An 18,106-nucleotide genomic window follows, 5' to 3' on the forward strand; every position below is an offset into this window, starting at 1 on the left:
TCGCTGGCCGCCGTGGAGAGCCTCCTCGGGCCGCTCTGATGTCTCGCTCCGCAGAGTTGGGAGCTTGCTTTCCTGCACGCAGGCCAGTGAGAGCGCTGGCCATAGCAGCCTCCTTGCATCTCTGAGGCAGCGTCTCTGGCGCTCCCTGGACTCCTGTTTTCCTTTGTCACCTGGGGTCCCTGACCTCATTTCCTCCTGGTCCCTTTCTGGATCTCTAGTTACTGTGGTACACTGCTTATTCCTATTTGTTTTCCCTGCTTAGTGACTCTGGCTTGTGTTGACATTAAGTCGCAGTTTCTTCAGCTCATTATATTTTCTTCATTTAGAGAAGAGACTAAAAATCAAGGGCATTTTCTTCTTTCAATAGGGAGCCCTTTTAAAATTTCTTCCTGTACTAAGGCTAAAGCAGCAGCTTTGAAAGGATTGTTTCCTCTGTTCAAATAGAGATGGAAGAATGTGTTTTCATATTAAGCGATGCAAATTTGTGGGCACCGTGGAAATGTTTTTTATCTGGTTACCCTTTAAAACCTGGCCTTCTTAGATAACACAGTATAGGCAGTGATCCAAGTGCAACTTTTTGAAAGTGATACCAGACATAATGGAGAATGTTACCAACATCATAGGTGACATTTTATTACCTATATGTACTGTAATTTTAGTAATTAAATTATCTCTTTATCTTTTTAAATACATTAACAAATTTTAATATTGTTTGTCTTGGTGGATAATACAAAAGATTGATGTTTAAAGAACTAGCTTACCAGTACGACAATGATTGAGTTCCTTTTGAAACCTTTAAGCCAATCCAAATAAAATGTTTAGTTTTGAATAAAATGGAAAGATTCTCTGGGTACCTGCCTGTAAGAGTTGGAGCTTTGCAAGTTATTTACATATCATACCAGCCTGTTTATTTTGTATCTCCTCACAGCTCATCAGCTAAGCAAAATGCTGCTTACTATCCATTTTCATAGTCCATAAACACAATCTCAAAGAATATAAAGGAAAAAACAAATAACTGTTGAGTAGATTATTCCTATAGCACAGTATGCTGCTTTTCCTAAGATTTTTGTATTTTCCACTCCTTGAAAATTTTCGTCATTGAAGTATATGGGACACCCCCTTACGGCAGAAAGTGAAGAGGAACTAAAAATCCTCTTGATGAAAGTGAAAGTGGAGAGTGAAAAAGTTGGCTTAAAGCTCAACATTCAGAAAACAAAGATCATGGCATCCAGTCCCATCACTTCATGGGAAATAGATGGGGAAACAGTGGAAATAGTGTCAGACTATTTTGGGGGGCTCCAAAATCACTGCAGATGGTGACTGCAGCCATGAAATTAAAAGATGCTTACTCCTTGGAAGGAAAGTTATGACCAACCTAGATAGCATATTCAAAAGCAGAGACATTACTTTGCCAACAAAGGTCCATCTAGGCAAGGCTATGGTTTTTCCTGTGGTCATGTATGGATGTGAGAGTTGGACTGTGAAGAAGGCTGAGCGCTGAAGAATTGATGCTTTTGAACTGTGGTGTTGGAGAAGACTCTTGAGAATCCCTTGGACTGCAAAGAGATCCAACCAGTCCATTCTAAAGGAGATCAGCCCTGGGTGTTCTTTGGAAGGAATGATGCTAAAGCTGAAACTCCAGTACTTTGGCCACCTCATGTGAAGAGTTTACTCATTGGAAAAGACTCTGATGCTGGGAGGGATTGGGGGCAGGAGGAGAAGGGGACGACAGAGGATGAAATGGCTGGATGACTCGATGGACGTGAGTCTGAGTGAACTCCGGGAGTTGGTGATGGACAGGGAGGCCTGGCATGCTGAGATTCATGGGGTCGCAAAGAGTTGGACATGACTGAGCAACTGAACTGAACTGAAGTGTCATACATATTTGATTCCCAGTTTAACAGTGGGATGGGCACCGCCAGTAGCTGGTGGCACATTAGATATACCAGGCAATGCGCTGCTTTGTTTGTTTCAGTCTTTTGTACAGTTTAGGGTCAGAGTTTGCTTCAGACACACTTAAACTTGGGTGTGGTAGCTGTCTTACGTGAGTTTGAGCTGCAGGCTTCTCTAAGGTGCCGTGGTGTGTTCTTTCTGACAGAGCTGATGTCATGTGAGGAATTACATTCCATATTACACTTGGTGCTACAAGCAGGGAATATCATGAATGCAGTAAGTAAAGTTCAAAAAAATTTTTTTAATGTTGCATTTCCAACTTTATTTGTCTGTCTAAAAGTGTGTATATATTTTTTTTTTCTTTTGATTTGTCTTCTTTAGGGAGGGTATGCTGGCAATGCAGTAGGATTTAAACTGTCTTCTTTGCTCAAATTGGCAGACACAAAAGCAAACAAACCTGGGATGAATCTCCTGCACTTTGTTGCACAGGTATGTGGAAATGGTTGACAGAGTGTCCGTGCACCCCCGCTGGAGGCAGTGAAGTTTTTCAGAGGGGTGAGGTGGCATCAAACCATCAGAAAAGGGCCTGGTGGATGCCCAGAAGGCTCTGTGTGCAGATGCCTGAGTTGAGCTGCACCTGGAGTTACAGGGCTGGAGGGAGGTGGGGGGTCAGGACTGGGCTCAGAGGTTGGTGAAGCCAGGTGATGAAGGATTCACACCCACAGCTGGGGAATTTGGATTTCACGCATTAGCACTGGTGAGCCAGCAGTGGTTTGTACACATCATCACGGCATGACCAGGGATGTTTTTTTTCTAGGAAAATGAGGCAGTGTGGGGAATGGGTTGGAGTGGAGAGAGAAGAGAAATGGGGGTGCCTCTTGGTGGAAGCTGGCGTTCATCGTTTGGGATCGTTGAGAATCCGAGTAATGGCCATGGGATAGACAGCAGAGGCCTGGGTGTTGAAACATTTCTTTCTAGTGTTGAGTTGACTGGAGTTGTGTGTAAAGAGTGAGGGGTCAGAGCAATGAGAGGATGGATCACTTCGTTTTCTTTGTGAACTGGGGGTGAGGGAGCCTTGCCATCCACACAGAGTTTGGGGTCTGAACCCTGTCCACCACTTGGACACATGGATTGGGTCTGTGTGACCCCCAGATAACTAATTACAAAGCCAAAGATCAGCCAAGGACAGTTCCCTCTTTGTTGTTGAATTATCTCAAATAACGAATTGTGAGGGCTTGTTTCTCCTGCTGAATCTCTTTGTTGTTTTGACAGCAGTCATGTAGACATAGCTTTACCTGGGAGGAAGGCTGTGTTTCAGGCTTAAGTGTGAGCTTCTGATCAGGACAGAAGGGAAATTTTTGACCTGTCTTTTATTAGCTGTACTTCCTCAGACAAGTTATGTAAGCCTTAAGTTCCTCAATTTCTTCATCTAATAATGGGGGGCGGGGAGTGATAACCTCAAAACTAGGTAATTGAGAAGGCGGAGGAAGATAATTCCAGAGTGTGATTATTAACTCAGTGTTCTGAATACAGTAAGCTCTCCATAAATAATACACTCTATTATTACTATATTCTTCAGAAGACAGAGGGCATGTTGCACTTGGTACTAACTGAAGAGTCCATTTTCAGGACATTAAGACCAGAAAATGTGTTCCTCAGCCCTGTTAGATCCCCGTATCCAGGTGCTCTGTATGGCTTGGTCCCTGCCCCTTGTGGGGAGGTTGCCTGAGTTGCAAATTTCCCCCTTCGTACTTGCCTTCCTTGTACCTTCTGAACAGGGGAAGGGTCCAGACTCCTCCGTGGCCTGTGAGCTGTCTGATGAGGCTCAGTCTGCAGACTGGTCTAACAGCTGCTGGTGGCTGGGTCACACGGAGGCGTCCTTAGAGGTGTGGTGGTTTTCAGCAGGATAGATCAGATTCTTTTAGGAGCGGTGGGCCCTGCGAAGCCGCCTCCTCCTTCCACTGAGTTTTCACACACATGTGTTGTGTTTCATGTCAGGATCAGTTGCTCCGGGAAGTTAAATGTTTCTTGAGAGTAGATTTCTGCCCAGTCTTACTGAGAATGTCAGACTGAGTTTGTGTCTCTGGGAATTACTTTGACTGTATCAAGCCTTAAAGGGAGACAGTGATGCTAGGGTTCCTTTAAGCCCTGAGAAAAATTTCTCCATGTAGTAGATAAAATTCCAGTTTTGTCCCCATAGAGTAAGAGAAGATTCTGTTTTTGTTCCAGGAAGCCCAAAAGAAAGATGCTGTGCTTCTAAATTTTTCTGAAAAATTGCTTCATGTTCAGGAGGCTGCCAGGTAAGCAAGAAAGAGTATGGTGAGACAAACGTGGTTGGTTGTTTTTTTCTTAACCACCTTCTTATAAAAACTGATATTTTACAACTTCTGGATTCAGGTTTGAACTTTCAAAAGTTTTGTCTAATTGAACTTCAGACCTTCCTTTCATTTGGTTACAGAGGTGTGTTTGCACCTTTGGAATTATGGGGGTTTTCAAAAATTAATCTTTATTTTTAATCTAAAAAAAAACCCTATTGCAGTTTATTCTAATGAATATCATCAGTGTAAAAATGTATGTATATGGATTAAGAACTTCAAATATCTCCACACCCAAAAGACAGGGCTCAAAGAACACAGCACTTGGAGTTGGTATACATCAGTCAAGCTCTCGGGGCCCTACCTCACTGATTCCTTTAGAATCTAACATGGTACGTTTACTTTCTATTGCATTAAAAGAAGTTGGAACCATATCAAGGGCTGGGAAAGGATTTTGTTTTAAATTAGTCACTCAACTTTACAGAGAAAGTATCTAACAAACATAAAGCTCTACTTACATCACTGTTCTTTGCTTCTGAGCCTCACATAGATGTGTATTTTAACGTAGCTATAATCTGTGTATCCATTCTGAGCCCTGTGCTTTTGAATTTATAATACATACCCATGCGTGTAAATGTTAAATGGTGGTAATGTCCCATAGCCAGCTTTTTAAGGTAAAAGGTCCTGATTTGTAGCTACTGCTGATTTCCGTGGTGTAAATACTGCCGCCATGGCTGACCTCAGGTTGCCAAGTGGCACTGTCGATTACAGAGCTGGGGAAAGATACCCGCAGCCACAGCCATGTCCCGTGAGCAGGCAGCAGCAGTCACCTCACGTATCAGCCCAGTGCCTGTCATCTGCTTGTTATCTGAGGGACTCTATCCAGCTGGGACAGCTGTGAACCAGATGCATAAACACGCCAACCGCAGCTTTTCAAGCCCCGCCCACCACTGGCCCGCATCTCAGGGTTACAGCCTGAGAACATCAAACCGTGGACGACGTCTTTCCCAAAGTGAGAGGATCGGCCCTAAGCGTGAACAGTTGATATAGTTCATATTTACAGATCACCAGAGTATTCCTCCCACAGAATGGGCATCTGCTAAGATGTAAACTGTTTTCACTTTTGAATTACTAAAAGAAATTTGCGTGAAAATATTTTTTTCCTCCTTCCAACACAGAAATGTTTCTAAGAGATACACACAGAAATAACGGTCCCATTTCTGGTCAGAGTTAGATGGGGAAGGTTAGCTAGGAAAAACTTACTTAGGTTGTCTTAGGAAAAACTTACTAAGGTTTATTTGAACTGGAAAGTGAAGTACGAATAGGACATAGGTGGGTGCCAGTGAAGGTGGAAAACTACTGTGTAAAGAACAGTTAGAATTGACCTGGAAGCTTGGAAGCATCTTGATCTATGAATGTGCTAACTGAATTCCTCCTGGACTTAGGTTTCACCTGTTCACTTTACCAGGTGACATGAACATCATTCATGCTCTATTGATCTCAGTGTGACACTTGTAACAAAAGCCTTGCCAGCAATCCCGTTTCTCTGCAGAACTCTTAGCTGTGTGCCCATTCTCTCCAAGCCCCAGAGGACTGACTCTGGTTGCTTGCGGCAAGCAACATGCAGTCTGTGCAGTGTCTCTGCATCCCCAGTAACATCCTGGTTATCAGCATGTGCCACCACCTTGCTTTTCATGGGTTAGGGCTTTTTATTTGCATTTTCGTGGCCAGAGGAAAGTATAAATATGTGAGTCCTGCTGGACGCTAATGCTGATGGCATAAAGCTGTTGAGACTTAGTTTATGAAAAGCTTCGCAAGTGGTTATCTCTCCAGCAAGAACAAAATTACAGCCTGCTCTCTTTGAACCACTATGTGTCTTTAGGAAGGAATTGCCTCTTAGAAAACACAGGAGGGGACTAGAAATATAGAGGGTGGTAAAGGTGATTGCAGCAGCCCTCCCCTCTATTTCCAGGGTCTCGTCTGATGTCCCTGGGGTGGCCGCCCCCTCAACCCCAGTGCCAGCTGCCCACTCTCTCCTTTTTTCATTCAGATTATCTTTGGATAACACGGAGGCGGAGCTGCATTCGCTCTTTGTCAGGACGAAGTCTCTCAAGGAGAACATCGAGCGGGATCGAGAGCTGTGTCAGCAGATGGAAGATTTCCTTCAAGTGAGTGATTCGAGTCAGTCCCTCTGATCTCCTCCTCAGTGGCCCTGTGAGGCCACTTATGTTTGCAGGGCTGTATTTGTGGAAGCAGCAGGTTCCCATTCATGTTTTCCCCACTAAGCCAGTCAAAGGAACTTGATACTTTAGTGCCCAGTATTTATGGGGGCGTCCCCGGTAGCTCAGCAGTAGAGCATCCGCCTGCAATACAGGAGACGCAGGAGACCCAGGTTCGATCCCTGGGTCAGAAAGATCCCCTGGAGAAGGAAATGGCAACCCACTCCAGTATTCTTGTCTGGAAAATTCCATGGACAGAAGAGCCTGGTGGGCTACAGTCCATGGAGTCACAAAGAGTTGGACACTACTGAGCAGCTGAGCATGCATTCTTTGCTGGATTGGTTTTTTGGCAGAGGATATGCAGTATGTCTGACCCTGAGCCCTTGGTTAGCAATGGGGTCTCTGTTTATTTCTGCTCTGTCTGCAGGACAGCACCCACTCCCACGTGGACTGGGATCACTTATGCTTACGCTTGGCGGCTGCTGCCTGGCAACTCGGGTTTTGGTTCGAAAGCTCAGTTCTGGAGTTCTGCCTTCCAGTTAAACTTCTGGATGCCAGAATGAGGTTCTCGTTAAAGACACCTGAGCACTTGGGCTGTTGTTCCTTCAGTTGTTTCTGTGGAAGAAACAAGCTCCGTTTTGGCATGTTTTATAGGGAGGCAGGAGAGCACACTGGAGCCAGAGCCTCCTACCACCCCAGATCCACCGGCCCACAGGGTGTGGTGGGAGCTGCCCTGAGTAACGTCAACAGAACCCAGCAGAGTGGACCTGTTTGTGACAGCTCATCGTGACTCACTAATCACATAGTCTGACATACTTCTTTTATCTTCCTTATTTAAAAAAAAAAAAAAGAAGTGGCACCTCTTCATGCTTTCAGTGTTCAGGAAATGGTGTGCTACTCAATTTGCCTTCGCCAAACAGGTCTGAAACCTCGGCGTCAAGGCTTTGAGGCTTGTGAGCCGGGATATGTGAGGCAGGGCTGCCCTGGGAGATGGGAAAGGGACTGTGTGCTTGAAGATCAGACCAAGGTCAGCCTCAGCCTCCCCTGGTTTCCTTGCAATGAAGCCACATCAGATGCTGTGAGCTGCAGCTCCCATCAGGGAACACCTGATTTTGTTTGGCTCTGCTGGGAGTTCATTTTTATTATTAAACACATATTCTGTATTTTCTTTCAACCGTCACTGAACTTTAATTTTCCCTGAAAAGTGCACAAATTTTCTTCTCTGAGACAGCTAAGTAGACATCACCACAGAATCACATGAACAGGAGCTAGGAAAGCACTCAGCAATAAATAAGCCTGTTCAGACAAATGGAGCAACCCAGGAATGTGAGGAGAAGGCCTGTCACACATTCAGAGGTGCATTCTGGAGGCCTGTTTCTCGGTTCTTATATGAGATGTTAATTTCTCCTGTTAAATGGCAGCACAGGAAAGCTTACGATGCAAAGTCGCACACCCAGATGGCTGCTGAGAGGCAGCCTTGTTTTCACTCTAAACTCATCTTCCTGGTACTCATTTTTATCTGTGTAAGTGAAATATTCCATACAGCTACTTATTTTTCTCAAGTCTACTTTCTTTTTAAATAGGGGAAATACAATTTTTAACGTAGGTTAGGGTCAGGCCATAGAAGGCCCTGAATGCCAGTCTGAAAACTTTGCTCTCTAAGCCAGGTGGGGACAATTGAAGGGTTTTAAAAAAAATTATTTATGTATTTATTATTTTGGCTGTGCTGAGTCTTCATTGCTGCTCTGGCTTTTTCTCCGTTGTGGTGTGTGGGCTTTTCACAGCAGCGGCTTCTCTTGTTGCAGAGCACGGCTCTAGGGTGGGCAGGCTGCAGTACTCATGGCTCCCAGGCTCTGGAGCTCAGGCTGGACAGTTGTGGCGGACAGGCTTGGTTGCTCCACGGCATATGGGATCTTCCTGAATCAGGGATTGAACCCGTGTCTCCTGCATTGGCAGGCAGACTCTTTACTACTGAGCCACCAGGGAAGCCCCAGTGAAGGTTTCTGAGTAGAAAAATGATCTACTATTTGCAGATCTGTTTCACATTTTGACCCTTTGGGTGAGAAGTATCAAGTGTACTGGTGTGGACTTGATACTCCATAGCAGACAAGTTTGAGTTGAAAACTTGAATTGGCTGCCACCACTACCAATCTGTCATTCACGCTTTGCCAGCGTTGCTTTGAACTTTTTCATCTGTGGCACCAACCATGAGGGAAGAGTTCAGAAACTAGCTCTAGGCCAGTGACTCCAAGCATGGTGGCTTTTCAGGGTCTGTTCAGAATGTGTCACTCTCCAAGTCCCAGGGGGCTTGCAAGCGTCCAGGTGCTCTGCTGTCCCCACGGGATCTGACGATGAGATATTCCAGGTAGAGTCAGCGCCCATGAAGGTTCCTGTCAAAGTCCTATTTTTCTGCAGTTGAGCTGTTCTTGGCTAGGATCCATCTTTCCCCCTGTGCAAGAAGGACAGGCAGAGATTTATCCTTCCATTAATACCCTTCCCTCCACGAAGAAAAACACAGCGAACGCACACACTGCCTCAGGCTACTGACTCAGATGGTTCCTTTCCCTGGCGTTTGGTTTCCTAAATAGTTTTGGTTTCCTACTGCCTCTCGAAGGCATTTTGTGTGAAAAAAGGGCTTTGAAAGGGGGTGGTGCGTGGAATGGATAGGAAGGAGCACGTCTTCTTAAACTTTCTCTTTCTCTTGAGATTCTCTTTTGTGTTCTGGACGCGAGCCCTGTGGCCAGGGGGCAGCCCACAGCGTCAGCATTGCCCAGGCCTGGCCCCCTACACAGGAAGAAGTGTCTCAAATATCAGTTTGGCCAAAAAGTTTGTTCAGGGGGAAAAACTTATAGAAAAAAACCTGAACAAACTTTTTGGCCAACCCAATTAAAGTGTGATTTCATAAAGGAATATACCCCATGCACGCCTTCTTCATAAAATCCTTGTTTCCCAGTAAAAAAGAAAGAACATGAGGCTTCCGTGTAAACCTAACAGTGCTCATTTGGGATTAAGTTTAAACCCTTCCCAACTGTGAATAAGACAACTGGTCAACACAAGAGACCTCTGGGACCCTGACACGGACCCATGACCAGTGTGTGACTCAGTCGTGAGGGCAGGAAGAACAGAGGCAGACGGGGTTTCCCTTAATGACACCGACTATGCCGGTGCCACATGTCCAGTGACATTACAGGGGGACGTTGGGTTGGCGACAGCCTCCAGGTTAAAGCTCCTCAGCCGCCTCTGGCTCCCCTGACACAGGGTCCACCTTGCTCCCCAGAGTTTTGTTTGGGGTGACTTACTCCCTTGTCGGCTCTGGGGGTCCTGCCGTGAGATCTGAGACTGAGCCCCGGACCCCTGGCAGCCGTCGAGCGCTCACGTCCACGGCTGCTGTCTGTCCCTCCCCCGCAGTTTGCCCTGGAAAAGCTGGCGGAGCTGGAGCAATGGAAGCGCGAGCTTCAGGACGAGGCCCACACCCTCATCGACTTCTTCTGTGAAGACAAGGACACCGTGAAGCTGGACGAGTGCCTGCAGATATTCAGAGACTTCTGCATCAGATTCAACAAAGCGGTGAAGGTACAGCTCGTGGCATCTCCGTGTTTTCTGAGCTGTCTGGATTTCTGCCTCTCCTCTTCCCAGCCTGGCCCCTGCCTGTGGCGGAAAGGTGCCTCAGTGGCTTCACAGCATCGGGAAGTCTGGCCCCTGTGGCGCTGCCTGGCTGTCCCTCAGGATTCCGGGGAGGCTCTGCCCTCTCAGCCCTGAGCCCTCCCCTGTTGCCAAGTCTAACGTGTGCTTCTCATTCCAGTGCTTGCACTGATGCTCTAAAAGCATTTTGTTCGTCAGGTTTGTTTAGGATGGCAGTCACGCTATTAAAGCATCTCTTTGAAGATCCTTCTCTCTTCCCAGGAGACACTTTCCTCCTTCAGGGGGTCCTTTGTTGCAGTGGGGTGATCGGAAGGCCCCTTTGCCCCTCTTTTGAGCTCTGTAGCCATTGCCAGGGGTCAGCATCTGGGCAACTGGGCTGTCCTTGGCCAGAGCAGGCTTCAGAATGCCCAGAGACTAAAGGGGCAGGCTGCTGTCTGCACACAACCGCCGCCTTCTTGCCCGTCAGCCTCCAGGTCATAATCTCTGAGTTCATGCAGAATCCAGAAAACTCTTTGGGTTTCTTGACTTTGCACATAGAACTTTCATCTGCCAACTAAAAACAGAACAACAGCCCATCATTTTAGGTGTTGATAAGGAACCAAATACTCCTGTGCACCTCTTTCCCTCAGTTTTAAGTGCACATTTGCCCATGGCTGAATTTCTCTGAGGGGCTGCTCAGTGTCTCTGCAGCCCTAAATGAGTAGCTCAGAGTGACCGGAGTTCTCAAGCCGCCTTTCTCTGTCCACTGAAAAGGAGGCTGAGCCTGTGGCCACGTTTCCTCTCCTCTGTCCAAGCAGTGAGGTCAGCAGGGGAGGTGCTGGTGGGGTGGTACTGGCCAAACTGGCCCTGAGGCCCTCACTCCCAGTCGGGATTCTCCACGCTTGTGAGGCCACCTCTGTGATGCTCTCAGCCCAGCTGTCTTGAGAGCCAGGAGCTGGCCCTGTGCCCTCCACAGGCAGCCTGGAAAGAAGACCCGGGGACCCTGGGGAGGCTGAGGCTGCAGGGAGGGGCCCAGAGTCCCCAGTGATCGGAGCCAGAGGCTCACAGAAACTTGGAAGGGAAAGTACATCACTTGGAAGGGAAAGTCCACTGTTTGCGGAAATTGATTTTCAAGTAAAAAGCACTGATAACAGATTTGGGTTGTGGGCCCCTCACATTTATGTGGGTATCCCAAGTTCCTCCCATCTAGCCACCGCCCCTGGAGAAGGCGATGGCACCCCACTCCAGTACTCTCGCCTGGAAAACCCCATGGATGGAGGAGCCTGGTGGGCTGCAGTCCATGGCGTTGCTAAGAGTCAGACACGACTGAGCAACTTCACTTTCACTTTTCACTTTCATCCATTGGAGAAGGAAATGGCAACCCACTCCAGTGTTCTTGCCTGGAGAATCCCAGGGACGGGGGAGCCTGGTGGGCTGCCGTCTATGGGGTTGCACAGAGTCGGACACGACTGAAGCAACTTAGCAGCAGCAGCACATTTATGTGGCGCAAGTATAATGAAGGTGCAGGTAGTAACTTTGGTGTGTGCACGTGTTCTGTTTGGTTTTGTTGGGTGAGGGCTGGCTCCTTGGAGCAAGGTGAAAGGCAGAAAGGTTGATAAAGCAGATCCTCGTCTCTGATTGTGAGAAGTGTGTCGGGCACAAGGGCCAGAGCCTCTTTGACATTTCTGGTGTTTACCAGGGAGCATTCAGAGAACACAGGCATCTCTTAATATCCTGAGTCTGCATTTATGCATCCAAACCACGAAGTAGAACGTGTGCACATGAGTGTGTGTGTAGACATATGTGTATATCTATGTATGTTGGCAACATTGATTCAGACTCCTTTTAATACCCACAGTATTTTTCTCTGTGTGCCTAAATAGCACTCCCGGAAGTCCCTTCTGTCTCGCCGTACTTGGAAACCAAGTTGCATTTCCTGGGAGTTGAGGTCACAGAGACGTGTGCAGTCACAGCCCCACACTGAGGGCACAGTGCCTCGACTGCAAGTTGGGCCCTGGGATCTGATGACCACCTTAGGCAGATGGTTGGGGTCAGGCCTAGTGTGTCCCCGTCATGCCCACGCAGCTTGAGGAGAATGGAGGCCTCCATCCTGGTACATGCATGTGCAAACACAGGCCGTCTCCCTCAGTGAGCGAAGCCCGTGACTCAGGGCTCTCCTCCAGCCAGTGTCTCTCAGTGGGGTGTTCGGATAGCTAGCTCTGGAACTGCACTAGGGTCCCCGTGGCTCATCCATCTTCCCGCCTCTCTACCCCACCTTCAGGACAACCACGACCGCCAGGTGCAGGAGCTGAGGCAGCGGCAGCGGCTCAAGGAGCTGGAGCAGAAGCGGCGATCCTGGACAGCGGGGGAGTTTGGATTCGGCCGGAGCAGCAGTGAGAACGACGTGGAGCTGCTGACCAAGAGGGGTGCGGAGGACCTGCCCCCTTTTCTCTGCTGCAGGCCCGCCAGCCCCTCCTACCGGCCCCCCACCACCCGCCGCTCCCGCCTCTCCCTGGACACCATGGCCGACAGGGAGCTGCTGAGCTTCCTCGAGAGATCCACAGACGGCCCCGAGGAACTCAAGCCCAGCAACTCATCCCAGGGCTGCCTCTGGCAGGTCCCTCCTGACGGAGCCTGCAGGGAACCTGGAGAACCGAGGGGCCAGGACTCCAGCCTAGCGCACAGACCTCGGGCCTTGGAGGGCCAGGAGGAAGCCCCCCACTCCACCACAGCTTGGGCGAACTGGCTCCCTGCAGCCCACCCCGATGATCCCGCCTGCGCTTTACGCCGCCCTCGGCGCAGTGGGGTCAGCACCCTCCGAAAAAGGAACAGCGCACCGGTGGGCCTGGATCCTGTGCGGTCCTCGCCCCCACTCTCACCGTTGGCTCTAGGGATTAGGGAGCATGAGCTGGTGACCGGGCTGGCCCAGTTCGACCTCCAGGCTCCCAAGGGCCCGGAGGAGCCGCCCCAGTTGACCGGGAATGACTGCAGCCCAATGGAGCTGGTGTCCGTGGGGGATGCGAGCCCACCATCCCTGGGCGCCCCCAACAGCAGCCCGACGACGCCCGTGGGCAGAGGTGCCCGAGTGGGTCCCAGCCCTGTCCCCCAGGATGGCGAAGCTGCCCCTTATGAGCCCAGAAGCGCAGCTCCGCTCTCTGAGGGGAGTAGCGACCCTGACAGCCAAGATCCTGGGCCTCTGTTCTGCATCTCGGACACCAGCGACTGCTCGCTGACCCTGGACTGCTCTGAGGGAGCCAACTCCAGACCCTTAGAGGGGGACCCAGGCGAGGCAGGCGATGGGGAGGGCTCTGTGTCACCCGGGGCCTGGGAGACGGGCGGCAGTCAGGCCTCCTCCAACCCCATCTGCAGCCCAACTGTGGGGGCTCCCGCTGCTGCCTCCACCCCCGGCTCGGGCTCCGTCTCAGGGAAGAGCGAGCTGGAGAGCTGCAAGGGCGGCCCGCCCAGGGACAGGCCGGCGAGAGCGAGGGAGGCGACGGCCCTCAGGAGGAGCTCCCCCAGGGAGGCGCCGCCGTTGGCGGGGCCATCCCGGGCCGGGGCCGGCCGGCGGAGCGCAGGGCCGGCGGGGCCCGTGCGGCCGGTGGGGCCCGTGCGGCCGGTGAGGACGCTGACCGGCTGCGAGAACGAGAGCATGCGCAGGGTCGTGCCCATCTCGCGCGCCGGCCGCGCGCCCCCGGCAGCCAAGGGCAGCCCCCGCGAGGCCGCCAGCGGGCCCGACCCGCCCCCGCCGCTGGCGCGCCGCAGCTCCATGCGGGGGACCGCGGACGCGTCGCCAGCGAGGCCCACAACGGCGCCGGCGGCCCGGCCCGGGAGGGAGCCCCCCTCTCCGCTCCGGAGCTCCTTCAGGAAGCCCAGCGCCAAGCCCGTGCGCAACGTCCCGCGGCCGAAGCCCGAGGAGGACAAGGCGTGCCGCTCCGGCGCCCAGGGCCCCGACGGCCCCGGAGAGCCGCCCCGCGCCGCGCTGGCCGCCAGCGTGCCCCGGGGCCCGGCCTCAGTCCCCAGCTTCGCTCGCAACACGGTTGCCTCCTCGTCTCGAAGCCAGAGGCTCGACTCTCCCGCTCCGGCCAGAGCCCCCGGCCTCACCCGGACCATGTCTCAGCGGCAGCTGAGAGTGAAGGGCGGCCCCGAGGGCGCCGCCCCCAAGGACAGCGGCGCCCTCCGGCGGGCCGGCAGCGCCCGCACCCTACGGAAGGGGTCCGAGTCAGCCGAGGGCCCCGGGGCCGGCGCCAAGACCCCGCCGAAGGGCCGGCTGAAGGAGGCCAACCACACGGCGCTGGGGAGGGGGCTTCATCCCTTACGTAAGTGAGGGGCGTCCGCCCTCCCCGCTTGCCTTCTGGGGTTCAGATGGTGAGGACTGACTTGTGCGAAAGGCCGACCCTGAATGTCTTCCACATAGAACCCCTCGCTGGGGCCGCCTGCCAGTGCCCCTGAAGGTGTAGCCTACTGGACCCACATCCCCGCTGGACCGATCGGCCCCGGAGGTGGACCTGGTGAGCCCCGTCCTCCAAACACAGAGAGCGGTGAACGACTCAGACAAGACCATTGTCTGACTCAGCATCATCTGATGTTCTTAGGTGACGAGTAACAAACAAGATTTGGGGGCCAGTTTTTATATATCAGTGACATTTTTTACTATTATGAAAATTAAACGTTGTTTTAGTTGGCTCCTTTCACAGAGTGAAATGCCTCCCCGGGGAAAATGAAGGTATTTTTTATCTTCCTAGTTCCCTGGCCCCAGGGTTCCACCTGCCCATGCTGTGCAGCTGGCAACTGGACTTCCGCCGCAAAGCCTTTGGGTGTCCTGTGGTTGGCACCGTCTTCCTGAAGACTCTCCCTTGCTCATCTCCACCTGCTACCTTTGGTGAGGTGAACGGGAGGGAAAGCGAAACTGCTGGACAGAAATCCGGTGCTCCTCGTGTATTGGGGCTGTGGGGCAAGCCTCCCCTGTAGACGGGTGGCGGCCCCTGGGAGAACGCTGGAGCTTCCAGAATTTAGAGGTGCCATATTTTGATGGAAGGTCATCAGGGACTGTTCAGCCAAGCACATCTTTCCCATTCTCCATTTTCTCATTTGAGTATTTGTTGTAACACTGAGCGAAGGCTGCTATGACTTGTGTTCACTCTAGTTCCTCCAGGGAGGAATAAACCCAGACTTTCTCCTTTGCTAATGTGACCTGGAGCCTAGAGAGAAAGATTCACTTTCTCTCTCCACGATATTTTTAAATGTTGATGTCTGTCCTTTGGTACAATGGTTTTAAATCCTGAGAAAAACCAGGTCAAGTTTTTAAAACCAGACCAAAATTGAAGTTGCTTTAAGAAGACTTTATATTATCAGGAAAATTTTGAAGGAAAAAAAAGTAAAGCTTCATTCGGAAGAGGAAAACATACTACTCAGTTCCAATTTCACTGTTTCCGTCCCAACTAGCTAATTGGGAAGTGGCATTCTTGAAACATGTTTGTTATTTAAAAATTGCCCCTCCTCCCACTTTTTCACTTTTGATCACTTACTAGTGAAACTTTGTTTTAGATCTGACAGTGGGAGGTGGATTTAGGCAAATACAGTAATGTATTCCTGGTGAATCCATACGGTTGATGTTACAGTCTCGTTCCTATAGAATGTTGCCCCCCATCCAAATTAATTGGAAACTCTGAGCTTCCATAAGTCCGCTAAACTCAAAAGGAAAACAAGGCGCCTGACCACAAAACCTCTTGTAAAAATAGCCCTGAGTAGTATTTCCAGGGCTCCACAAAGATGGTTGTGAGAATCCTGAGCCATTTTTCATCATCTCAAAAAGCCTTTTAAAAAAAATCATGTATTTAACTATGCAGACAAAACTGTTTGAAACCTAGGGCCTGTGAAAGAGGTCAAAAGTTTGTGGGTTTTTGGGTAGTGTCAGGGTTATGGCCCCTTGGGGAACCCTGGAAAGCAGGGTCCAAATCCCTGTTCCCTCACTGATGCTGTGAGGCTTTGGCAAGTCACTCCCTCTCCTTAAGCCTCTGTTTCCCAGTCTGCATAAGTCGGGGCATGGCCTCTGCTGTGGTCTTCAAGGGTCCTTCCAACTCCCAGAGTCCAAGTCATCGTGAACAGCCAAGAACCCATCTCTGCCCTGGGATCAGCTTCCAGAACTAAAACTCCAACATTTCCACGGTGGAGGTCTCACATAAAGGCTCGCTCGGAAGAAAGCTCCTTCAGAATGAGTTGTTGGTTTGAAATCTAATAAGCTGAGTTTCCTGAGAAGTGGCGTTTTGCTTAGCCCTGTGGACCACTTGTTTGCATCTGTGTGAGCGGGTGATCATTCTATTACCTTTTATTGGTAGTAAGCTTGGAAAATAATTTAAATACAAAATGCAGAAATGTAAATAAGTTTATATATAAATTTTAAGATGAACTGAATGTATTTAAAGGTCCATTTATATGTTTGTTCTTTTATGTAATGTGTAGTTTAATAAAGCTCATGTTTATGAGATTTGTGTTTTCTCCTCAACTGCTTCTGTGAACGTTGGCATGTGACCCCGGTAAGAGAGTGCGTAATTTACAGAGAGAAGTGTGGAGATGGGGTGGACAGGAGGTGCCAGAAGGTTGGGATAGAGCAGCTGTAGCTTCAAACGTCTCAAGAGCCAAAATGGGCTGTTGATGTGTGTCTTCTTAATAGCACAGAACCTGCATTTAACTGTGCGGGCCCTGGGCAGGGGCCTTGCGCCATACCTGGGATGCAGGCATGCATCTGATATGCGGGCCACGCATGGAATGTTCAGCACCTCGTGCACTCTTGCGTTATTCCATGTTGTGGGCCAACCTTTGCGCAATCTCCATGAGGCCGGCAAGTCTGAATCTGCTCCTGTGCACTCGCGTGTGTTTTGGCTCAGGACGCTGTTGGGAAATCGCAGCTCACCTCTGTGGCTGCCTCAGGAATGAGTAGAGAGGGAGGGAGGCATGCTTTTATTTGAAATGCAGTATTGGTTTGGAAAAAAAGGGGGATTGTGTCTTGTACACAATGATGAGACTTGTACACAATGATGAGACTTGTACCTTGGGATTTCCTATGAAGTTTTAGTCCTAGCTGCTCTCCCAGTTTAGCTGACGCATTAAAGGAAGATCCTGGGGTCAGACAGCAATGGATGAGAGAGCAGATGACACCCTTGTCCTGTTTGTGAGGTGCTGCTCCGTAGACCCAGCCTGGTTTTGCTTGGGTTATAAGTGGTTTGGAACATTGGACCCCTCCTCTACCATCATCCCTGTGGTAACAGGGCTTACTGATACAAACCAAAGCAAGGCCTTTTATCTCCATAGTGGGTCTCAAGTAGTTACCTTAGCCCTTTTATTTTATGACTTACTCAAGGAACCTGGGTTCTGGTCTTCTTCCAACGATTCTCGTTGAAACTCAGGGACCACAGTTTCCTAACTGTTCTTTCAACAGTCTGCATATTTATATATTATGGTGAGAGGCTCTGGAATGGTTTACTAATTCAGGTTTCCGAGGTGAACAAATTTGCCACCTCCTGCCTCTAAGGGCATACTCTCCTTCCTCTATCTCCTCCCATCTAGCAATGATGACGTTTTGCAGTTTCACACAATTTTCTATCGAAACTTTGTTCTTAATTCTTCATTATACTTTCACTTCATGCTTCAGTCCTGCCATGAAAATATGTTTGTGTTTTTTTTTCTGGTATGTGTTCCTGAGCACATATGAGCATATACATTTAAGCCAAATGTGACTAAGAGACATTGCAGTTGACCCACTAAGTACTTCTTAAAATTATCTGGGTGAGCACAAAGTAGAGTCACCCTACTCAGCTTCTGTGGAGCCACAGTGCACAGCTCAGAATGAATCCGGGACAGGCTTGAAAACATAACCCAGAGCAACCTCTCCCTGGGGGTATTTTCATCTGCAAATATCTTCCAGTGAAATGCCCCATGGCTCACTGGGACTGCCTCAGTGACGGCACAAGTGTCCTTGTGGTTGAAGAAAGTGGCTTTTCTGTCTTCTAGGCCAGAGCCCTGCAGCTCACTGCCTCGGCTTTCCTTCCTAGTCGGCAGGTG

The 18,106-nt window shown here is 49.9% G+C and overlaps 1 protein-coding gene across 2 annotated transcripts in view; it reads left to right on the top strand.

Moving 5' to 3' along the window:
* Window positions 1–16,532, top strand: part of FHDC1 (FH2 domain containing 1) — a 40,644-nt gene extending 24,112 nt beyond the window's left edge. For both annotated transcript variants that reach the window (XM_027513470.1, XM_027513471.1), the window contains exons 7-12: window positions 2,099–2,169; window positions 2,275–2,382; window positions 4,123–4,193; window positions 6,259–6,376; window positions 9,836–10,000; window positions 12,330–16,532. In XM_027513470.1, the coding sequence (XP_027369271.1) occupies window positions 2,099–2,169; window positions 2,275–2,382; window positions 4,123–4,193; window positions 6,259–6,376; window positions 9,836–10,000; window positions 12,330–14,372 (2,576 nt within the window). In that variant the 3' untranslated portion in view covers window positions 14,373–16,532. The remainder of the gene's footprint in view (window positions 1–2,098; window positions 2,170–2,274; window positions 2,383–4,122; window positions 4,194–6,258; window positions 6,377–9,835; window positions 10,001–12,329) is intronic.
* Window positions 16,533–18,106: the final 1,574 nt, after the last annotated feature.

Source organism: Bos indicus x Bos taurus, chromosome 17, assembly GCF_003369695.1.
Source record: "Bos indicus x Bos taurus breed Angus x Brahman F1 hybrid chromosome 17, Bos_hybrid_MaternalHap_v2.0, whole genome shotgun sequence".
NCBI lineage: Eukaryota > Metazoa > Chordata > Mammalia > Artiodactyla > Bovidae > Bos > Bos indicus x Bos taurus.